The 24,692-nt window shown below is 44.5% G+C and overlaps 1 protein-coding gene across 1 annotated transcript; it reads left to right on the top strand.

Annotated features, from left to right (window-relative positions):
• The first annotated feature begins 362 nt into the window (after positions 1 to 362).
• Positions 363 to 24,457, top strand: wtip (WT1 interacting protein). The gene is made up of 8 exons (XM_070908886.1): positions 363 to 1,905; positions 9,502 to 9,603; positions 19,342 to 19,409; positions 20,899 to 20,961; positions 21,193 to 21,323; positions 21,584 to 21,635; positions 22,280 to 22,348; positions 24,305 to 24,457. Exons 1-8 carry the CDS (start codon positions 405 to 407, stop codon positions 24,455 to 24,457), a joined length of 2,139 nt encoding a protein of 712 aa, XP_070764987.1. The 5' UTR covers positions 363 to 404.
• The last annotated feature ends 235 nt before the right edge of the window (positions 24,458 to 24,692 follow it).

Consider the following 24,692-nt stretch of genomic DNA (forward strand, 5'->3'; position numbering starts at 1 on the left):
TACGGCGTATCCGATTATCCAGCCTACTTTGATTTTTGGCATAGTGACCGTGAGCGAAACTAGAGGAAAAACCAACAAGGGGAAATTCCTCCGCGCAGCGCGCCATTGACTGTAAAGACCTTTCAACTTAACAAAAACTGAAGTTGACAAACGTATCCCTGTCGGCTGAAACTGTGAGAAAGAGTTTGTTTTTTCGGCGGAAGGGGCAAAGCAGAAGAAGACGATGCGGCACACGGTGGAGGTTTGTGAGCACGTCGGTGGTTTTCTGTAAACGAGCGACGGCTGTACCGCGGCGTTTTGTTTTGATTTCCATGTGAAATGCAATTAGTGCTCCGCGGTGCTCGCTAGTTTGGCTCGCGGAGCGGAGCACACTCTGAACTTGTTTCTCGCCTCGGGAGCACAACATGGAGCACTACCAGGAGGATTTGGGACTCCGGGCCAGTAAACTGATGGAGGACCTTTCCTTGTACGATGCGTATAAAGACGGGATGTACAACGCGAGGAGAGACTTGGTGATTAACCCCGATTTAGACTTTTCGGCTCCGGCGGTGGCGGAGCATAAAAGTAAGCCGATGAATGGTACCTCTGTGCTCCACCAGCAGCATCACACTGTGGAGAATTTCACGACCGGGAATAAAGTGTACAACGCGGCTCCGGTGCGCCCCGTGAACTGCAACCGGACCGTTCCTGTGGATTTTTGTGCCCCTCAGAGAGACGCGGTTTATAGTGAGGAGGGCTGTTGCACCAAATCCGAGGTGGCTCTGCCGTGCTACACGGGCGCTTCCGAGAGGCACAGGAGGTACTCTCTGGAGGTGCAGGGCCACAGGTACAGCACCGGCTCCGCCTTTGACGGCGTGCCCCTCAACAAACCGGTGGCTCTGCCCGGCAACAGGTGCAACAGTGTCTGCATTACCAGCAGCCACGACGGGAGGTATAACGCCACCAGTCCCCGGTCCAGCCTAGCATCCTCCCTGTCCTCTCAAGAGCAGAGCAAGCATGCCAGCCCGAGGTCGAGCATCAGCAGCCCGCGTACTAGTTTGGTGGTGCCGGGTCAGGACAGGTACACGAGCCCCAGGTCTAGTTTAGTTCACTGTGAGGGCAACAGTGTCCTTAGTCCCAGATCCAGCTATGCAAGCACGGCCAGCGACACGAGTAAACACTCCAGCCCCCGGGCCAGCCTCAACAGCTGTGACTGCTGCAGCAAGCCCAGCAGCAACCGCACCAGCGGCATCAGCATGGGCTACGACCAGAGGCACAACAGCCCCAGGTCGAGCACGGCAAGCCAGTACTCCTTCACCACCAGCCCGAGGTCCAGTTACTCGGACTCGCGGTACGGGCCCGTGGTCAACCACGATCTGGAGGGGGCGATTTTACACGCGGCGCCGCTGGCGAGTCCTCGTTCGAGCATCTGCAGCCAGGACGGGAGCGCAAGACCGGGGACCACCGCAAACTGCGTGGTCAGTCCCCGGTCCAGCATCTCCAGTCACAGCTCCAGAAGTTCCCGCAGCTCCAGGGGGTCTATGAGCACCTACCCAGATCTGCAGCTGCCCTCGCCCAGGTCGTCGATGCTGGGCAGCAGTTTGCACGAGGACACGCTGCTGCAGGAGTTTGGAGACTCCAACGGGATCCAAAGCCGCATCCACCTCCAGGGGCTCTCCGCGGTGCCGGAACCCCAGCAGCAGTCAGCCCAGACGGGAGGCACTGCGGAGATGACCGCGGGGTCGCCATCGTCGTTTTGTTATGGGGTGTCCTCAAAAACCGCTTCCTCAGGCCAGAGGTTTAAGCTGCCGTACCAGGTGACCCCCAGCCGAGAGAGTGGACCCAGCCAGGCGGAGAGGCGGCTGGAGGCGCTCACCTTGGAGCTGGAAAAGGAGTTAGAGATGCACATGAAAAAGGAATACTTTGGTAGGTGATATTAAATGCAGGTTTGTTTTTAAAATAAACCTGAATTTGATCTGATCTTTTCAAAACTTACTAGTAGACACGATTGAAAAAGAAACACCAGAACATGCAAACAAACGTGTGTTGCAGAATCAGTTTTAGCATGGGAAGTCAAAACCACTGGGACTTCTACATAGCTCAGTTTGACCCAATGTTAATTATCTAGAACATGAGCCTCCCCTTATCAGTGCTGTGTTTTGTATAGGATGAGTTTTTGGTTCTGTGGCCCTTAGAGCACCTGAGAGTTAAGAGACCCAAAGATTCATTGAACACTTTGTATTGTATCATATGGACCGCCAAAGGTCTTGCATCAACTAATAGGTGATTTAGGGAAGTGGGTTGTCTTAGTAGTCCTTTGATTGAGATCCTGGCATGCTTTTGAGCTGTGGGTGCCTGATTGATGTAAAATAACTAATTTTGTCGCAGCAGCTCAGCTCCAGAGCAGTCAAATGGATGTTTTTTTTTAAGATGATTTTTTCTTTTGGCATTTATGCTTTATTATGATAGTGAAAGCTGGAGACAGACAGGAAAGGCAGGGGAGAGAGAGAGAGGATGATATGCAGCAAAGGGCCGAATTGAACCCCTGCCGCTGCGATAATGACCCATGGAGTTTCTCCTCACATGCCTGTGTAAGGCAATGATGCTCTGACCTTGACTCCTCCTCCTACACTGTTTTTGTACACTTCAGACCTCACCAGGTAATCTGGGGAGCAAGGTTAAAATCCAAAACAACGTGCCCAAAGTGAAGGTTTTCAGCTGATGAGCAATGTTTTCCCTTATTTTTTTGTTCCACTGAACACAAAGAATTCTCCATGGCAACAATTGAACAAACACGTAATAGTACCAGCAGTGCAAAATGTCATGTGTAACTTGGTCTGTTATAATGCAGACAAGTGCTCACTGAAATTGGAATTGAAAGAAATAGAAGTGTTTTCCTGTTGAGGCTTATTTATAGTTTTGTCATCTCTTCAAGGTCTATTTGCAACCTGCTAATGTTACATTACCACTAACAGGTCCCTCTGTGGCAGATAAGAGTGGCTTTGGAGGGCAATACTAATTTCTGTCTTGGCAGAGCTAACATTTGCACAGCGCTGCACCTCGCTGAATGGAACCTTCTGTTCTGCCAAAGCAGGCAGCCTTCGGTCATTCAGAGCAGCGCGGTCTGGATTTGTTGAAAATGCAGTTATCGTCTGGAGGACGGGGTGTAGATAGTGGTCCGTGATTTGGTTTTTGTCGAATTTCGAGAATTGAACATTGTGGTGCATTAGGGACTGTGAGAGCAAATGTGTTTGTGTTCAGCAGCAGTAACACAACCACAGCAAGCCTGCTGAGGAAGTTGCTGTCTACCTTTGAATTAGCAGCCAGACAAATGGCCGCAGTCTGAGAACAGTGACTTGTTTTATAGCCAGTGCACTTGCTCAGAGTGAGGCTGAGACAGCTGTTGATTTGTTCGAGAGAGAAGCAGGTGAGAGAAGACGGGTGGGGAAAAAATGAGGAAGACATCAAGGGGGGGCGGGGTGGGGTGGGGGGGTGGTGGTGACGGAGGAAGAAGCGAGAGGGTGGAATAAGATAGAGAAGACGGAGAAAGGAAAAGGAGAGAGAAGAATGCAGTCTGACGCTCCTCACACCGAGCCCAATAGAGACAGCTCTGTTTCCGTAGCGACAGTGGAGAAATTGATCGCTGGGGCTTTTTTTTTTTTTTTCCGGAGGGGGGGCAGCACTGCCTGCCAGTGTCCCACACTGCCCGGCTCTGCTCTGCCGGCCGGCCCTTGTGTGGCCTCTGTTTGTTGTGGTGGCGAAGGAGCTGTGAATCAACAGCTGGCCCAATACAGGCCTGCAATTGAAGCAGCAGAGGGAGGCCCACCCCACCCCTTCCCTCCCCTCCTCTCCACCACCACCCCGCCCTGACTCCCCCCGCGAAGCCCTTCATTAACCAGCCAGTGGGGAGTCGGGCAACACCAGACACTTGGCACACGATCTTGGCTGACGGGCCAGACATAGTTGGTGGGGGTCAAGTCTGATCACCTGCCCAGAATTATAATGGCAGTAGTCATGCACATGCCTGACACACACACACACGCCGGCTTGTAGACAACAGCACACTCACTGGCCGGCCCTGTGCGCTCTGCATATGCTGCACATGCACAAATTGTAGCTGACACAAGATAAGATGTATAATTTTCACTTTAAGTTTGAAGCCTTCGTTATCCTCTGATGTGTCAGATGTCTTACAAGTGAAGACCTCGCTTCTGAAATGAAGTTGTATTTCCAGGAGTTGATGCCCTAAAGGCTATCTGCTGGCCTTTTTCCACTGTTCCTTGTTGAAGATTTGGAAGTAAAAAGCTGCTTTCTTGGAGGACCATGATTGTTTTGTGTTGGAAAGATACATGAACCTGCTCCGTGTGCAGTGACTGAGTCACTCCTATAAGACGTGCAGAGGTTTTAAATGGTTTGCCAGCATTTGGCTCCACAAAGACGTGCAGTTCATCCCGCTATACATTTTACCTTGCGTTTGTTTGATTGACACTTCTCATGTAACCTGCGTGTGTCTTGGGAGATTGGTTTGATATTGTGCTGTAAGAAGTCACACTGAGTGGTCATTAAAGTTTCATGAGTCAGGCTGTGCAAACCTTCTTACAACCCGCAGCACGTTCTGTGTTGTTTCCAGTGATTGTAGAATATGAACTGAAGATTGTTTATAAAACACTCTTTGCTGAAATGAATGATCATTATTAATATATTCTAATCATGTCACTATTACATCAGAAAGGTTTTCCTTTGTGTGGTCTTCCACATTACATTTCTTCTCTCAGAAATGACATAAAATGTATTTTCTTTATACTGACACACTGCACTCATCCCCTGTTTTTATTTCATCATCAGACTCATCGGTTTGAGTCTAATGTTCAAAAGCCTTCTCACAAGCACAACAACATGCCAACATTGAGCAGTGTACTACTGCTGCTATCGAATAAAGCAAACATGATGAATTTATCTCAACAACAGTGTTTTAGTTCAAAGGTGCAGGGGTGTTTGTGCGTCATGTGATGCCACTTTATTTTTAACCCCAGTGAATGCACAACATCCTGTCCTTGCCACATGGGCATGTTATGAAATGGGCACACGAGGGATTCAGCATCCTGTTTTTAAATGAATAACAAAAGCGCTTCAGGGGTTCCCTACTCTCCTGATAACCACATCCTCACTCATAAGACACTTCTTTAGCATTTGTGTGGAAATGATAACAAATCACGTTGATTTTTGTTACTGATGTTTGTCCCTTTTTACAGCAGTTTTCAGTGGTTTTCTCACATTGACAATTGAAGCCTTCACAGTCTTGCCTTCGTCTAGAGTTAAAAAAAAAACTGCAGTATAGCTGCAACCAGAGGGAATAAAGTAATGAAGGTAAGTTGATGTAGTGTTATAAATAAATCATAGTTTTAGTTTCGCCGTTGGGTAGAGAGTCGAAGCCAGAGAGCCATGTCAGTAATTGCATGGCCATAGATTGATTCTGTTGGAAAAAAATAAAAAAAGATTTTATATAAAGTATAGCTGTTGCAACTCTTCTTATCATGAGGCTAGATAGTTGTGCATAAGGGTGAAAAACACACACACACACACACACACCTGCCACACATGCGACTCATTCCCACCAGAAGGTGGTTGTTTACTGAAATATAAACTCCACTGTCAAACAGTTGCCGTTGTGTTAGTCCACTAGCTGTCAGCTTTGTAACACAGAGAATCAGTGACTTTGCTACTTGGCATTCAGACAGATGCGTAGTGAGTCAGTTGTACCTGGTCGGCCCATGTGATACATGTTGAAATTCTGGAAGTAACCCTCTGTGTCAAAGCTACACTGTGGTCTACACGAGTGTGACAGACGACAGGAAGACAATACTGTAGAGACATCAATACACAAAGAACAGTCGTGAATAACATTTACATCACACTATGTAATCTGAGTTACGATTAGTCACAAAATTAGAGACAATTCGCTTACGTTTCACAATGATGGAAGGTGCAGGACTTTATTTCACTCCACCCATATGCTGTTACCAATAACATTCATAATATGTGCTACATCAAAAGTCTGTTGTTGTCATTGCAAATAACCAGAGAAGGAAGTATGCCGTCCTGATGCAGTAACACAAGAGGAACAAAGTGTGCATAGGTCCAGTGTGTGGCCCGATGCACACTGAGGAAGGAGCATGTGTCGTGGTCTGGCTCTCTTTGGGTTGTCTGGCCTCACTAAATATTCACTCTGTCCGCTTACACAAGAGAGGTAGCGTTCATAATTACAAGCCAATCACAAGCAACAATATTAGATGAAGAGTTGAGGTTTTGATACTGGATGAGATGAGGGGCAACGAGGTCATTACAGTGGCAGAAAGTGATCAGGAAAGGAAAAGATGAGCACTAGAATAGAATAAAAAGCTATAGAAATAAAACGGACAAATAACAACATAATAGGGTATAAATAAGTAATAAGCTGGTCATAAATTGTCTGTATTACAATTAGTCTACAGCTCCTGTGTTTCATTATAACATTAGAAAGTTAAGCAGTTTGTTCTGCATATGTCAAGAGGAAAACTAAAATGAAAAGTCTGAAAGAAAGGAACGCTTCATTGACATTTGGTAAATGCCATCTGACCGAAATGCAACATGTGAAATTTACCGGGAGCAACTGTTAGTGTGTGGACGATTTTCTTATGAAAAAGGCTACAGAAGGGCATTTTTATTTACAGACATATTCTCATTGAGTCCATGAAAAGCCTTTCTATTTACAACGTGGCCTTATGTTCCCCCGAGCTGCAGCAATGAATAAGAAACACACGGGTTACCCATGCTGAGCCAGACACTGCCAGGAGTCCTGTCAGGAATGGAAGAATTTTAAAGAAATGATATGCAACAGTAAATGTTATTGGTTATTGACAACTATGGTCAGATGACTTCCTGCTTTAATGGTTCTGCAGCAAGACTTTGATTTTAGAGAAATTGTTTAATATCACTTGAAGCCTACTCGTTTATCGCCCGTTTTGTTATCTCTGTTGAGTGCATGAGTGAAGTCATGAGTTCAGGTCACACCAGGAAACGCCAATATTTGACTTTGATTCCGATGAATTATTTGTGCAAACACCTCAGGTTTAAAGGGAAGACATGTAACCTTTGGGTGCTTTTCCTGTACCCTTGTCCTTTTATCTGTTGCTTTCAATGTCACAGAGAGCACTGGAGCTGTTATGAAAGGGAAATTGTTGCTTCAGATAGCCAGGGAATTCTACGATTACGTCACAGAGAGTGTTCCCCCGCTCCGAGTCCGTCCTGAATTATGTGTTTATTTCAAAGATAAGTAAATGTAATAATTTATCTGTGGGAGGAGGAGGAGGGGCGCAGCTCCCTGTTGGGATCTTGTGAGATCTTGTGTCCTGTAGGCACTGTGACCCTGGACTCACCCCACCCAGGCTTTGACCCTGCACTCCCTGAGGAATGTGACCCCGGTGGAGGTCGTCTTGTGCGTGAGAGTTTGGAGATCGTTAGTCTGCTGCTGCTTCTGCTGCGGCCCGATAGTTTTAAGCCACTGTTTTTTTCCCTATCTATACACATAATACTCTATGTAGTTGCTTTGCTCGGCCTTATGTAGTAGTACTCATGTACCGGTGGATAGCTGGACTTTTCCTCCCTGGGTTGGTCAGTGCATCACTCATCCTCCATACATCCTGGTTTGGGACTGACAGTCACCCTAATGGTAAAAGCGCAACATTGTAATCATAGGGACAGTAATGTGACTTTCAAAGTGAATGATTAGTTAACAATATCCGTTCCCTGACGACCTCTGTTAATCTGCCCTTTCCCCAGGCAAACCCCAGTATCTCTACAGTGAAACATTTATCGAGAGTACCTGTTTTTAAAATTCCTTCCTTTTCACATTTTTCTGTTGAGTTGTCAAATTGGAATGCAACCCCAGTCCTGCATGGTCCACTATCTATTGACAACACTGTGACTGGGGGCTTTCTTCCCACTGTGGTCTGGGTGAGAAAAGTTGCCCCTCAGGTGGGAGCAGCAACCATACAGCCTCACAAACCACACATTCACTATCGATGAGGCTGTAGCTACCATTAGGGACACCACGTTTCTGAGAAATTTGCTGTTTGTACAACCTGAGGAGGACATTAAAGTCACACACTATGAGTTTTTGAAGACCCTGCTTTTTTAGCTTTTTATGGCGAGTGTTTGAATTCTACAAGGACACAAACATGTTGGAGTAGTTATGGTTGTTTTACATGAAAGATTTATGTATTCTGTGTTTTTGTCTGTCCTCCTCTCGCTGCTTTGAGGTGGACGGGGCTCAGTCAAACACCCACATGGTCCTGATGAAGCTGATGAGCTGAGAGTTTTATTAATAAGTTCATAATAAATGATAACTGGTAACTTTACATTTCATAGATATTTAATGTTGTAGTGAGAAACAACCTTTTGTGACTACTCAAACATTTCTTAGTGGGGGGACGGAGATGTGCTGAGGGAGTTTGAACTCCTGACCCCAGTATTTCTAAAATCCTGTTAATGGCCCAAAATATAGAGGAAGAGTGGGATAAACAGTACCATCCTCCTCTGTAAAGCATCCAAAACAAGTTCTGTTCAAATGTTATATACTGTAGTTCAATACAAATGGACTCCTAGCAATGTCCAAAATACCCTTTAAAGTCAATTCAGGAGTGCAAAAGTTTCTTACTCTGGTATGATTGTGCAGCAGCACATCACTGACCCCGACAGTCCCCTCACATCCACTGCATTTCCTGTCAGCGTATTTTAATATAACATCAGCTTTCTTGCAGTAGTATGCCTTCAAACAGTATGATGTAATGCATGGAAATGACAGAAGTTTGGGTCAGACATATGCAGCTGGAATAGAAATCATTTTTAAGAAATATGACTTGCGAATTAATAATTACAAACTGAAATGTGGAACGCTCTCCTACATCTTTAGCCTTCACTTGAAAGCAAATCTGCATCTCTAATAGCTGAGTAACGTTTTGTGTTTGGCACAAAGAGCCTGACGTGCTTTGACATCTCAGAATATCATTGTGATGTTGCTCTTCAGAAGCTGCAGAGAGAACGGGATGAAATCTGCCTCTGGAAATACAGTAGTGATGATATTTGTAGCAGGTTGATCATTTTCATCTTTTTTGACTGTTGTATAATTAAAGGGACGCACACATGGTTTGGCAGAATCGCTTTTTGGATCAGCTTTCCAACAAAGCTCCAACAAAACTGGCAGCATGTCCAGCAATTGTTGGATTCTAATGGTGCACACTGGTAGCAAACAGAATAGTGCAAGCTAGTTCGACATCCACTCAATCTCAAACACTTTGCTTTGGGGCCAAAGAATGATGTGTAATTCTAACCATGTTAAAATCTCATGATGACAAAGTGCTCTAAATGATTCCCAGGAGATTTTCTCTCCACTCTGAATGCAGGATGCTGTTATTCTGCTGTTGCATACAAAGTATTTTGTTCAGGATACATAACATTGGCTAACTGACCATGTGTCTCTAACAGGTATCTGCGTCAAATGTGGGAAGGGTGTGTACGGAGCCAGCCAAGCCTGCCAGGCCATGGGGAACCTGTATCACACAAACTGCTTCACCTGCTGCTCCTGTGGTAAGTAAAACTGGTTCATCATCTGGTCTGCAGATGTGGACGGTATCCCACCTCAATGCATCTGGCATGTGAGCATAGCCATTCTCATAGTGACCAACCTTTCCGACCTGAAGCAAAGACCATTTCCGCAGCAGGTAGCAGATTTGAAATGTGAGAAGCTGCGTATGAACTGGTACTTGCGGCTTGCTCTCTACAGTCTGCTTTCTATATTTGGAAACCAGGGATGCTGCATACATACAGTGTTAACTGCTTGTCAAAAACTCTCGCGATCATGTTACCCAATCTCTGTGTTGGAGGAGTTGATATTTTGCCATAACCAATCAATAACGAGAAGCGCAGACGCCATTATTGGTCTACTTCAGGGTTTTTCAAAGTCTGACACTTTGGACCCCACTGTGGATTTTATCATTATTATTATTCTTTGTCTTACTTCTGTGTGGTAGATATTTTGGCACTACAGTTCCAATAATGCTTTAGGGGACATGAAGAAGAAATATGATGTTGCTGTGTATTCAGAGAGTTATGCTATGGGCTACAACTTGAACCCCGTTTTTGTTTTGCCTGTATTTGTTTACATTTTTGCAAATTGGCACCATTAAAAGTATGCCGAATTAGCTTTTAGCAGTTCCTGTGTTGCAGTGCACCCACGGATGTACACACAACTGTCACTGGATTATTTTGGTACTGGAGAAAACTGGAAAATGGATGTTTATTCGCAACGGACATTGGAGATTAATGAGGTGTTAGTCACACTGAGTCTGAAAACATGTATCATGTCTCTGTGGTCAGATTTTGAGTTATGACATCGAGAAGGAGAACGATTTTAAACAAATTGTGGCAATGGATTTAAAGTACCTTAATTGTCTCCATGAGCTGTGTGTCACAACAGCTGCTGCAGTTGCAGCTTCTGACTGTGTTGATAAGCGGGCCAAAGTACAATAACCAACATGTTGCTTTTAGAACACCTGCATGCAACCCCCTGCAACTCTCCCGCGCTCCCCGGGGTGGCATGCCTCACAGTTTGGAAACCTCTGGTCTACACGGAAGCAGTGGTAGCGGTCCCTATGAGCCGTTAACCTTTTTTTTACAAAGAGTGAGGAAATATGTTGATGTAAGAGCTGTTAGTTCTTTAATTTGATGAACAACAACCTGTACAGCTGCGTCAATCTCATTCACGCGTATTGCGCTCTTGTGGACATTTTTCTGTCGCAAAATTTCTGGTTGTGCGTCATTCTTAATCTCACCTACAAAGCTCTGATTGGCCAATTGTTTCTTTAGCCAGGGAAAACAGCTGTCAAATTTGAATTGCTGAAAAGATCTGAGATGTGAGCGGTGATTGGGGGTCTGGAACCCGGCTAATCGGTGGTTCTTAAGCCAAACCAAGTTAGTTTGCCACTTTATATTTTAGTGCTTTTCTGGTGATTAAAGACAAGTGGTGTGTTTATGCCTTAAACACATCTAACGACTTACAGGCAGCATCAGTTGTTCTCAGAAAACATAGAAAACAGCGGGAAAAATGTGTGCTAATGCTTGTGCTTCAGTTTGTGTCCGGCCTCTCCACCTTCTCTGTCGGCAGATTTCTGTGTTCTTTCATACAGCCTTGATCTAAGCTCCAGCGGCTGTTGTCACTGTTGAAAAATCATCATTAGTATCACCAGCTTGCTGTCAAAGGTGGTGTTATAGTCGGTAATCAAAACATGCTGCTTAAAAAAAAATGTCTGTTCAGTAGAATAACAGGGCAGCTCAGAACGAGCTAATAATGCCACAAAGAAATCAAATGCTGACATTATTTGGTCTTTAAGACTGTAATTAAATCTGTTCTTGAGCTCAAAGTATATAGTGTGTGTGTGTGTGTGTGAGTGTGTGTGTGTGTGTGTGTGTGTGTGTTTCTTGGACGTCCCTGACACCCGACTCCAGCCCTCCTCTCCTGTTTCCCGGGGAGACAAGAGGAAGATGTCGGGAGAGAGCTTTTTAGCCAGGTTTCTTCCATTCATATGTGTACTATACATGGATACTGATCCTCCACCCCACCCCCTCCGGCTCTGGAAGAACTGCCTATAATTTACATGTAACCAAAGCCACATACTTTCCGATTTATTGTGTGTCGGAAGAAAGGGGGTCCAGATGCTGAGTGTCCAGTTGCTGAAGTAGTGGGGTCTGCTGTGGAAAAGTAGCCTCTGACCTGGTTAAGGGGCTGCTTTGATAGTCCTGATTATGTTTTAAGCTTTATTAACTAGCTGCACTCAGAAATCTGCTTTCAGTGATGACACAGACCTTTCAAACAAACTTATTTGTAAAACAACCAGATTATTTCCTATGAAGACTAAAAATACTCTTAAAGAATGGCTGGATTACTTCTGGGGAGGGGGGTAATTACCTCATAAAATTGCTATGTGGGACTTTATTGCCGTTAGACAAAAAGCACAGGCAGCTCCTGAGAGAATTATTGTTACGTTTATTGGAGGAATCGTGTCCAGGATTCGTTAACAAGTCGTTTTCTGTGCTCTGCGCAGGTCGTTGTTGATAGCTTCACAGGCCATCGTGCCTCTCGAGATGGTTTATTGGTAACGTAAACTCTGTGATGTATCATTTGACCTCGTGTGAATGGGAATGTTTTCTTTTAAGCAGTGTTTTGAAGGGCTCCAAGAAGTTTAGTTTCAAAGTGCCTGCACTTGTCATAACACAATCCAGTGATTTATCAGGAGCTGCGTTCCTATGTCCCTGTTTGTTTTTTGGTTTCTTTCTTTCTTTTTTTTTCTTGAGTAGGGTCCTCCTGGAGTCTGGAGCTCCAGAGTGAGGCAGAGTTTGCTGAGACATTGCTAGCTGGTAGCCTTGGGCTTTGTTTAACCATGCATAATTGAGCCCTCCTCTTGGCTTACTCCCATGGTTGCACCCTTTTTTCATGAAATGGCCAAGAATGCAAACTACCCCCCTCCACTTCAGCCGGCCTTCCCTGGAGGACCTCAATCAGACAGTCACAAAGTGTACCAGCCCAGCTTATCAGGGGGAGCAGGCTGGCATGGGCTCACATTTAACGACACATGTGCGGAGGAGTGCATGCATACATGTGCAGACACATGCACACAGGCAGTTCTGGGGTCATTTCAGTTTTCAGTTTCTGTTAAGAATTGCATTAAATGTTTCTGTTACTTTTTCTTTTCCACATTTCACCTAAAAGTACATCTGCTGAGGTTAATTTTAATGTATGATGTTAAAGAGCAGAGCCTTCTCCTCTCACCGCTACTATTAAAGTGCCATTAAACAAGGCATTGGCGTCCCTCAGCAGCTTTAATTGTAGCAGGAGTTTCACTACTGAGAAGATGAAAAAGATGTTTTCCCACAGAAATGCACTTCAACTGGAGTGAATATAGATTTCCATGTGACTGTCTACAACACCCTCCTTGTTGAAAATAAGCATGGCCTCCCCGAATAAAATAAATAAAATAAACACACTGCTTCAGGCCGGAAGAGCCGACTGTCGGCCGTGAGGCTGATGACTCATTTCAGTGCTACAGTGTTACAGTAATCCAAATGGCCTCTGAAAGAAGCTCTGGCGAGAGAGGCGAGCTCAGAGGCTTGAATTTCTCATATCATTCACCGCCACCGGTTGCACCTGCCAGGCAGCGGAAATCAGAAAGCTGAAAAATAGAGAACGCTCAGTTCTTTGTGTTTTGTTCCTGGAGTCATGCAGCTTGTTTACATGCACACTAATTATAGCAGCGTTATTAGAAATAATTGGATTATGATAAGAATAAGGAAATACTGTGGCAGCTGTCATAGAACCACATGAAGTTCATCTTTAAGATTCAAATATTCTGTGTAGATCAAAAATATACTGACATAAGCCACACCAGTCTATATATAAAATATGTACTTAGAAAAGCCAGTAGCTTGTTAGATACTAACAAGCGTTCTCATTAGCAGGTGGTCAGTGAGCCGACGGCTAACAAGCCTGTAGCAGTATAGTATTTTTCACAACCTCGATTTAACCTTTCTGGTTTGGTTGTAGCCGTACGGTTGAGTTCCTCCTCTTGTTTTAATGAATATCAGTCTGACTGGATGCTGTGAGACGTGTGTGTCATAATAGTGCCCTCGATTTGAGCTGCAGCTAAATATTATTTTCGCTGTTGATTAATATATTGCTTTTTATTTATTCTAGAGTCAATAGAATATCACAAATCATGACAGATGTTTATAACAAGAGGCCAAAATGATTAGGTGTTTGTCAGCCACAGCTCCTCAGGTCTTTATATGCAGGAGAAGCTTTGCGGCTCTGCTTTTGTGTGGGCGCATGGCACAAGGCATGGCAGACGTGACCTGGCGGCTTATCATTCAGCCTTGTGTTTATATGTTAGCTACTTTTGCACAATCTCACTGTACACCTCATCACTTTGGCTCAGAATTACAATGTTCCTTGGAAATGTCCTTCTGTCCAAACTGTCCTTTTGAAAATAATATGGACACATTTAATGGTGTTAGGAGGGTCGTCAATAGTTTTGTCTCATTTTGAAACGCATAAAAATATATTAGCAGAAATTTCAGTTTATCTGCTTTCAAATCCCAAAAGCACTCAGGCTTCAAGATGAGAAAATAACGGTTGATATTATTAACATTATTTTTCCAGCAGAAGCTGAAGAGAGGATGCTTTCACACACACACACACACACACACACACACTCTTCTCCACATCTCTTCTTTTTCTGCACAGTTGAAGACATGTTAGCCTCTGCAGTGGTTGCCACATTTCCACCAGCCTTTCCCCTACGGGTGTACTTGAAAGCCAAACGCTGCACCAGCTTTGTGGCTGCAATTTTCCACCCACTTTTGTCCACTTGGAATCAGGTGACAATTGGTCAAATTTCTTGCAAATATCAAACAGGTTTGAAAACATTGTGATGTCCTCCAATCGTGTATGAAATCAGTTTGGAAAGTGAAAATCTTACCTGTACTCCACCCACCTTATCAGATGCTCTGTGCTGAACGTTGGCACAGACCAAGAAGCCGGAGCTCACAATCAAATAAATATCTTGCAATCAGATCATGATATAAGACAGTGCTGGAATGTGTGTGTGTGTGTGTGTGTTTTGGTTTCAATATTACCTCGGCTGGCTCAAGGGGCAGGGCAGCAGTTACTGGTCAAAACAGGGTGCTACGTAGGCTGATTCTAGTGGAGAACAGCATCATTCACGCTTACTGCTGCCTGTGCTGTACCTTCCACGGTTTCCACCAAAAATACTCAAAATCTGGTTGAGACTGCCGGCCTGCACAGGCTCACCATGACATGGTATAAAAAATCTGTTTGAAGCTCCTTTTCTGAGCGAACCACCACATGTATTTGTTCTGTAGCCTGGCCAGAGCTCCGGCTTCTCTGCCAGAGACAGAGAACAGAGTGATGCATCCCACCTGCAAGAGCAATACCACCTCGCATTGTCAGTGACAAAATGACGAAGCTGTGGGATAAAAAATATTGAAGTGATAAAATACAAATAACAGAAAACATAGTGTTGTTTTTGTCTGTAAGCATGGATGTCACAATTATAAAAAAGGATGTCTGCATTGGAGTGACCATGACAGGGATGAAACCTGATGTTGACATTGCACGAGTTCAGTGTGAATGCAGGCTGTGATCGGACGCTCAGAAGCTGTTACACATTCTGACTAATCAACCTGATTGCACAGCCACATTTTGTGGCGTGTGATTGCACTTGTTTGGTCAATCAGGCAGTACCAAACATTTCATACTTGAGGACGTGTTGTGTGTCCTACGTTCAGTTACAAAGATTCAACAGGCCAGTCTGCTTCATTGCTCTGTGGGTTTTTTTAAGCATAGAGATTACAGTGTAATCTTAAGAGTAACGAACCAGCAAAATCATTTTATTTAAGAATCACTCTTGAAAATTATGAAACAAAGAGGAGCAAAAAGGAACAATTACCACATGTTGAAACACACTAGCATACTTCTCCATGGAACGTGACTACGTGATTTATCTAGTCAAAGACTCCCAGTATATCAGGACTTAAAATGTTTGATGGGAATATTGTCTTCACCGTAGCATGGGTCCTCCTGTCGTAATGGCAGCCATATTTAGACCGCTTTAAAGGCCCTACACACCCATGGTCCACTGTGTGGGCGTGTACACACTGTGTTTGATTGACATCTGTTGGACCTTCTGATTATTTTTGTTGTACCTGTTAGGGTTGGAGAGGCTACACCTTAATCCTCAAACTAACTGGTACTATGCGGTGTCTTGAGATTGAAATGAAAACCTTCTCCTGAAACAGCGCCAGTGGGCCACATACCCTTGCTTGTAAATCTTGCTATCTAATTGGTGTTGGCCTTCTTACGAACTGCTGATGAGGGTCCTGAGGATGAGTGTGTAACAAAATGTAGGCAGTCAGACGACGTTGTACAGTTGACGTTGCTGCACACATTTCTGGTGCCTGCTCTGCCTCACTTGGGTGGGAAGCTAGCTAGCAGGTGAGTTCTCACATTTGTTAAAGAGTAAATCAAACAGCCTTAACTTTGTTGGTAACTTTGCCATCTACTGTATGGATCCCAAAATACTTCCACACACTGCGTCACCGCGTCTTCAGTTTCAAATAAACGGCCTAATTCTTATTGGTTCATGACGTTGGGTGACCTCATGTAATTCAAAAATAAAACGTGTGTTGCTGTGCAGGGCCTTTAAGGTACAGTCACATTTTAGTTAGTCACGCTTTAATAATAATGACACTTTCAAACACAAGTTTACTCTAGATTACACTGTTACCATCAAAGTTAAACAAAGTTGAGAACCATTCTTCAGTTGAGGTAAATGAGAGTGAACATTTGCAGAGACGACTGAACGTGTGACCGCACCTTTACTCACCGTAGAAGAAGAGGTTTGCACTCACAGGTAGACCTTCATCACAGGCTGCATGTAAAGAAATCCTCTCATCTCAACCTTGACCCTAACCGTAACCATTTATATGTAGCCTTAAGCATTTGATTGAGAGAACTTGTTTGCGGCAGCTTGGGATTAAGTGATGCCAGGAACCATTTAGGGTCAGGGCAAGCAAGTGCCAAGTTGTTAGTGAATCATCCATTCTTTTTATTGAGACCACTGCATTGAAGGTTGGAAAACCCATAGAAATTGAATTTATTAAAATGAAACTATGATGCAACATCTTTCTCCGTACAGCCTTCCATTGCTACCAGTAAATGTTGCTGGTTTCTTTCTTAATGTGTGAACAGGCTCAACACAGCCGCTATAGCAGAGTGGAAATGTAGCCGAATAATACCTTTGCCTTGGTGACACATCAGTCTTCTTTCATCAGACCAAAGCTCATTTCCATGGCAACACCATCATTCAAAATGTGTGCATTAGCAGAATGAGCTCTAATTCCTAAATAACCAAAAATTACAAGCAAGCAGTATTAAGGAGTGCAGAGGTCAAGGCCCTGAAGCCTCAACAGTAACACTGTGGCCGTAGAACAATAAACTAGAGCGAGAGGACGAAATCAGCCATCATTATGTCTTTATAATCATTTTGTGGTAAATTACCATTTATAGGGTAACTTACATTTTCTGATATTGTTTTTCTTACACCCATTTAAGTTTCTTTAGCTGTTCAGTGGGAAATAGTGTGTTTAGCTTGTTTAGGCCCAATCAGTCAGTTATTGTCCATATAAAACTTTCGACCACTTATAATTCAAAATATAGGTCTGTTTTGAGATTGACAGGAGGCCCCTTTCTTATGTTCACTAGGTTTACATTTGGATCTCACATTTTTGCAGTTAAGTTTGTAATATGTCCTATTCCATTTAATGTTAAAGAGGTCTTACATGTGGCTTTCTAAAACCTGCAGATGGATAGTAACTTGTAAATGGGGCTGCCGGTTCTATCACTTGTAGCGCTGTTCGGGTTCTCTGTCTGGTGACAAAAGGCCAGAGGAGAGAGAGGCAGGCATGGAGCCCTCCCCCTCCCTTTTCTCGGTGAGGGAAACGGGCAGAGAGCGGGTGTTGGAGAGGTGTGGGGGGTTGAATGGGACCAGCTAGTGACCTCAGACAGAAAGAATGTCCCCGTTTGCTCAGTCGGCCCGCTCCCCTAGCAGCGCTCCACACAGTCATCAGCGCTGGGGCCTTTGTGTTCACCTTCCAGACCCCAAACTCCAGAGCAGAGGCCACAGACGAGCACACAGCAACACCTCGCAGCCCCTGCTGCTGCACTGTTCACTATAATCTCACTGTTCCTGCAAGTTTAGCCTCTCCAAAGTCTTGGTTTTGAAGACAGTGTCTCTTAAGAGTTGCTTCACATGGAGTTCTTCCTCAATCCCGCTTTTCTCTCTGCTCCACACTACCAAAATGCTAATTGCTCCTCAGTCTCAAAGTCTTAAAAGTCTCACCTATTGTGTGGACAGCATTCCTCGGCTGCTCCAGCCATTTATGTGGGTGTTAATGTATTGCCATCTCCAAGCATTGTGACACTGTGTTCACTGTGAAATACAGCAATTGCATAAATTTCAGTGTTAAAAAGAGAGAGAGGGGGGGGTGGGATTTCCCATGCTGGGACACCCATAAAATCAATGGTGGCTCGGGACGACAATTAAATCTGACTAATCCAGCAGATTTATGAGATCCGTGTGCTTCGTCTGCCAGGCTCGGGTGAAGTCATCGCACTGCCAGAGAGACACCGCTGCTGTTAAATGAATTTGAATGGGCGAGCTGTAAGGGGTGCATGGCAGGGGGCTGCAGAAGCCAGCCCGCAGCAGAATTTCTTTTTAGATTGGATTCAGACTTGGATTCTAATGAATGAAGACTCACCCAGAGGAATTCAGCCTCTACACTCGGAGCTGGAAGCTCAGTATGCTGAACCTGTTGCCGGCACGTTTCTGTGGGATGTGTTTGCAAGGTGTAGGACTGTAACCTGCTGATTGTTTTCATGATATTTAAATTTATTTAAGATGTCAAAAATAATGACGAAAGTCCACTACAGTGATGTCTAAAAGTGGCTTCATCAGTTTTTATTTGATAATGATAATGGATAATCAAATTGATACATTTCAATATGCTTATCAATAACTTGTTTTCTCACTGGTGTTCATGCGTGTGTCAAAGCTAGGCACATCCTCCCTCCAGTCTGCTATTGTAGGTCTGTCTGTGAATGGTGCACAATGGCAGGGAAGGGAAGAGGAGAGATTTTGGGGGGGGAGGTTTGGAAAGCAGCCTGCTGTATTGATTGTGTATGGGTTGTGAATGGAATCCTGTTGGGATCAATGGTCATAGTAATTAAACAGAGGCACAGGCAGGATGTCGCCTACGTTTGACCAGCCATCTGCTCTACACTGACCTGCTGTCGTGGTTGTTGAGTAGAGAGATTAAGGAAGAGGCATACAGTATGATGAATGTTTACTTAGAGTGTCAGAAGTTAAACTACAGTACTTGTTCCTGTCAGCAAGCTCTTTTTTTTTTTAGAGAAAGATGTCATACTTTTGTATATTATGGCATTGTCATGTTGAAATAGGAAACTGCCGTCCCCAAACTATTGCAGCAAAGCTGCAAGCACACTTTTGTCTTGAATACTATTGTATGCAGTAGCACTAAGATTTGCCTTTAATGGAACTAAGGAGCCGAGCCCAAACTATGCCCCAAACCAAAAGTACATAAAAGAGGTGTCCACATACTTTTGGCTATATGGCACATTGGCTAATCTCTTCCATACCTGAATACGTAGATTTCATTTGTTGTTTTTCTTTTCAGGGCGGAGGCTGCGAGGGAAAGCGTTCTACAACGTCAACGGGAAGGTCTATTGTGAGGAGGACTTCCTGGTAAGTCACCTGTGTGTTCCCGATTATTGATTCTGTTCTGTGATGAGTGGATCAGCTGGTAGCACCGTATCATTGCCTCATGGCAGAGGAGCGGGTGGAGCAGAGGGCGAGGGATTAGGATCTCAGGCTACGTTCTGCAACCCTCCAGAGGAAACAGACATCGCAGCTACAATTAGGAGTTTAGCACCACCCCTCCAATTCACACTAATTTCCCCCAAATTTCCCCAAGGAGCTCAATTACCCCACGAGCTGCTCCCCGGCACTTACAATTAAGAGTGGGAGGAGGACAGCTGTAGCTCTCAGGCTCCTGGTCCATCTGTTTCAGGTTAACAGGGCAGACTCAGGGCCTGCTCTCACTATGCCTTCGGGTTCTGTTGGAAATATTGTAATGATGACTTTAATGTAGATGAACTCAACAAAATGCTAATTGTGCAATTGAAAGAATGACATTATGAATGACAAACGTAATGATGATTACGTTTTGTGTACTGTAGCTGTATGTGAGGCTGTTATTAAGACCAAGAATATTTGAATAAAATGTGACAGAGGAAAGAACTTACAAAAGGTTCCTGTTACATAAATGTTGGAAACAGCTTTATGATGTAACTGTCGGAACACCTGGCCTCATCTGCTGTCAATACTTCCTTTTTATAGGCAGCTTCCCCTTTCAGTTCAACCTGTTGATCTGTTAGGAAATACTAAAATTCCTGTTTTGCACTTTGCAATCACGGCCTCTCAGCGATAAACTGATGCTGCAGGTCAGATGACGGGATGAGACTAATCTTCTTCCGCCTCCCTCATACAGTTAAGACTGGACTTGTCTGGACTGTCACCCCGGGGGTGTCTCAGGGGTGGTGGCAGATGGTAGATCTGGAGTGGAGAAGTCAGGTCAGGGGGGCAGCTTGCCCATCACCACCTCCCACCTCCACCTGGTAGCCATGTCTCCTCTACCAGCCCCCCCCCCCCGAAGTCATCAGGTCACGACCCTGAGGGGGTTGTGAGCTGCAGATGGTCACCTTCATTATCTGCCTGCGCTCTGGGTTTAAGGGAAAGGAGCAATCGATGTGACACAGGGTGTTTTGTTTCCTGTAACACACAGAAGACACTTCACACCCAGTTGGGTGCTCACTGATGCTCACTGGTCAACAAACACATACATCCCAAATGTGAAGGATTTAACAGTATTGATATGATGGAGGGCCTTGCAGAAAAACAGCAAAAACTTTGTTCAGAAAAATATAGAAAAAAAGACATTAGGTGTAGTGCCACAGGTGGCTGCTGCCTGATGTACATGTCAGCTGAGAGACAAAGGATTCTGAAAGAGACGCCTTTCATGTTCATTAAAAGAGCGCAGCAGCACCCTCTATAGATGAGTCCGGAACTGAAATGAGTTCATGCATCAGGTGTGAAGCTGCACACGTTCTACTGACTGCATGGCCAGCACAGAATTCACTGCCGAGGTTACTAAATCCTGTGTCTTGTCTTACAGTACTCTGGCTTCCAGCAGACGGCTGAGAAGTGCTTCGTGTGTGGTCACCTCATCATGGAGATGGTAAGAGCTTCATCAAACAGAACATGTATTATCAGTGCAGTAGACAGAAAATATCACATCATTGAGTTTATGTTTAAATCTGTACTTGACGAAACCTCCCTGATGGCAGTCCACTGTATGTTACTGCATGAACTCCATGGCCTCACTGTTATCTTACTGTTATCGTGTGTGTGTTTTTTCTGTGTGTGTGTGTGTGTGTGTGTGTGTGTGTGTGTGTGTGTGGGTGTCTAGATCCTCCAGGCGCTAGGCAAGTCCTACCACCCTGGCTGTTTCCGCTGCGTGGTGTGTAAAGAGGGACTAGATGGAGTGCCTTTCACCGTGGACGTCGAGAACAACATCTACTGTGTCAAAGACTATCACACGTAAGGAGAGCATCTGTCTGCTCTGCACACTGATAAAATGTGATTACCGCGTAACAGAATGTGGCCTGGAATTTGCAAACAAGCACGAAAATGAAAAATTGGAACATGGAAATAGCACAGTTAGTCACAAAATGCATAGTACTCCTGCTGCTAATACTATTTAGAACTAGTTTTGTCCTGGTATTTATTTGGAAAAAATGTGTACGAAGCGTGGAATAAGAAGTCCTGGTCTGTAATTCACCTTGTCTCTTCCATAACAGGGTTTTTGCTCCCAAGTGTGCCTCCTGCAACCAGCCCATCCTTCCAGCCCAGGTAAGGAGCACATCTGAATGCGTAAGAGTTTTAACATATCTGTTAAGTTTGTCATCTCCAAGAAATATGCTTTTCTACTAAACGTCCATTCTAGTTCAGCAAATGGTCCAAATTGTATTGAACACATGGTGGTTAACAGGGCTAAACACTCTTAAATGTTAAATCACTTTTACGGAAGATTCAAAGAGAAACATCAGATGAGATGTGTTTTTTTCTCAAAATGAATGTAAAGCATTTTAAAATGTAGCCTTTCATGTGAGACATACAGATTTCTATTAATATGTCATGTACTAATACTAACTAAGTACTAATATCTCTTGTTAGTCACGCTTAAACTAAAAGCTAACCAGGCTTAAAGTAAGGATGTCTTATGTCTAATAAAAATGGAAAAATAAAAACAACCAGAAAATCCCAAACGTTCTCCTTCTGTTTGCCTTAAAACCATGTATATATAAGTTTTCTGTACAGAGAGCGTGGAGCAGGTTGTGTGTGTGTGTGTGTGTGTGTGTGTGTGTGTGTGTTGCTTCAGGACACATGGCAGCTGCAGGGATCAAACCTGCGACCTGCTGTTTATTGGACCATCACTTTAATCATACACTAGACTGATGTAATGGGAAGGTCTTACTGTGTGTTTGTCCCACTAGGGCTCTGAGGAAACCATCCGGGTAGTCTCTATGGACAAGGACTACCATGTGGAGTGTTACCACTGTGAGGTGAGGCCTGCTCTCTGTCCTCACACACACACACACTTACACACACACACAGTCACACACTCGGGGTATGAGTAAGAGCAGTCTACCAAGCATGTGATTTGACTAGAGTCGATTCAACATCGCTGTGTATAATTAAACTTTTCAGGCTGTTGTGAAACAGATACGCGCTATTCACACTGTTGAGCCACACACACACACACACACACACACACACACACCTGAACATGCGCAGACACATTCACATGCACATCCACTCAGGCCCACAGACACAATGAGCCTGGCTAAGAGCTGCAAATCGTGGGACGAGACCAGACTCGGTTTTGTAGCGGCTAGTGTGAATCACCGCTGCAGTCTCTTGTGGAATGAATGAGACACACACATACACACAGAAAAAAACACACAGACGGATACCAACCCAAGGTTACAGCTCAACATTGTGACTCATTGACAAAGCACATTCCTACGTTGAGCTCTGAACTCAGCTGGGGACTTGTTGCCTAAACCAGGCTTGTGAAATCCCAGTCATCCTGCCACTCATGGCCGTCAGATGGTCTGCAGTTCAAGTGTGTGACAGAAACGTTTAGTGAAACAAATGAACATTTCATGCCAAACTGCAGTGATTCTGCAGTTTTTTTCCCCCTGAATTGTAAATACTGAATTGAGACACAGATCATTTCTACTGTCCTCATGAGCCGGATAAGACTGATGTCTCTGAATGGCAGACATTCCACTTCATAGAAATGGATCATTATGTAAGCAGTGGGTAATCATTCAGCCAAGTTGTGGGGGGGTGGCTTGTGGGCAGAGGAAGGGTAAAGTCCAGAGCTGAATCATCCTGGAGATGGTAAATCCATTACATATTGGGGGAAAATATCATGTCTTTTTTTGGATTCTGAAACACGAGTTGCCTCCAAGGTTTCTAACTTTCAAGTTTTTCAGAAGATGCAACAATACTGAGCAGAATATACAGTGAGATTCTCATGTGCCTTAGTGCAAATTCATTTATAATACATGAATTTTCAGCTGCTTATTCGTCTGAATCATGATAGCAGCAGAGTGGTAAAGGGCCTGTCCCTGTCAGATGTGCACAGAATTCCAGTGTGTTCATTCGTAAATGCATGGAATTTGCAGTGCTGCTATCCTTGTCAACCAACACAGCCATTTATAAAGAAATGCACAAATAATACACAAGACGAGACAAGGGACCCGTCTGGGGGGTGCACTTAACTGGCTCCTTTCATACTCAGAATTCCTTCTGGACATCTGAACTCTGAAGGATGACGTCTGTGAAGGGAACACACACCCAACAGCTCACTCTCGCTAATTACAGTTTTCTTGTAAATAAAATCACTAAACGTGACTGCAGGTAATGTGGTGATGAGCAGACGTAAAGGAATAGTTCAGTGTTTGGGGAAATATGCTTATTCACTCTCTGGCAGAGAGTTAGATGAGAAGTTTGATACCACTCTCACATCTGTATACAAAATATGACGCTACAGCCCGTAGCAGCTTAGCTTAGCTTAGCACAAAGACTGGAAACAGCTAGCCTAGCTCTGTGCAAAGATAACAAAATTTGCCCATCAGTACCTGTAAAGCTCACTAATTAACATGTTATATATCTGTACCAAAGCCAAAGTGTAAAATTGTTTTACAACAAACAGATTAAATAAACTAGATATAATGTGTTGGACAGCGCCAGGCTAGCTGTTTACCTGTTTCCAGTCTTTGTGCTAAGCTAAACTAACCAGCTGCAGCATCACATTTAATGGTGAGAGAGTGATATCGATCTCCTCATCTAACTCTAAGTGTATTTCCCAAAATGTCAAACTATTCCTTTAGATAGATTTTGTATTAAGAAAGCACACACACACACACACACACACACACACGTCTGGGTTTAGTTATTGATTGGTTTGTGGTGTGTTCATGTTTCCTGTCTTTATGTCACTCTTTCAGGACTGTGGTCTCCAGCTAAACGACGAAGAGGGCCACCGCTGTTATCCACTGGAAGGCCACCTGCTCTGCCACGGCTGCCACATCCACCGGCTCCAGTCGCAGGTCCCTGCCCACCTGCCCCCCAGCTACCCCCTGCATGTCACAGAGCTGTGAGGGGGAGGAGGGTGGGCAGCAACCAAGCCCTGCCTCCCAGGTGATCACCACCACCAGCAGCTGGAAAATAAAAAGGCCTGCACCCCCTCCAGCAGTTCCAGGGAAGCCTTTGTGTGGCCATCTGAGCCACAGACCCTGTCCTCAACTGGACGGCCAGGCCGTGGACTATCACACACAGAGCAGCTCCCACCACAAGTCCTGCTGTCACATGACAGGGCTGGGAAAAAGGGTCCCC

The sequence above is a fragment of the Enoplosus armatus genome, chromosome 1 (genome assembly GCF_043641665.1).
Source record: "Enoplosus armatus isolate fEnoArm2 chromosome 1, fEnoArm2.hap1, whole genome shotgun sequence".
Lineage (NCBI taxonomy): Eukaryota > Metazoa > Chordata > Actinopteri > Centrarchiformes > Enoplosidae > Enoplosus > Enoplosus armatus.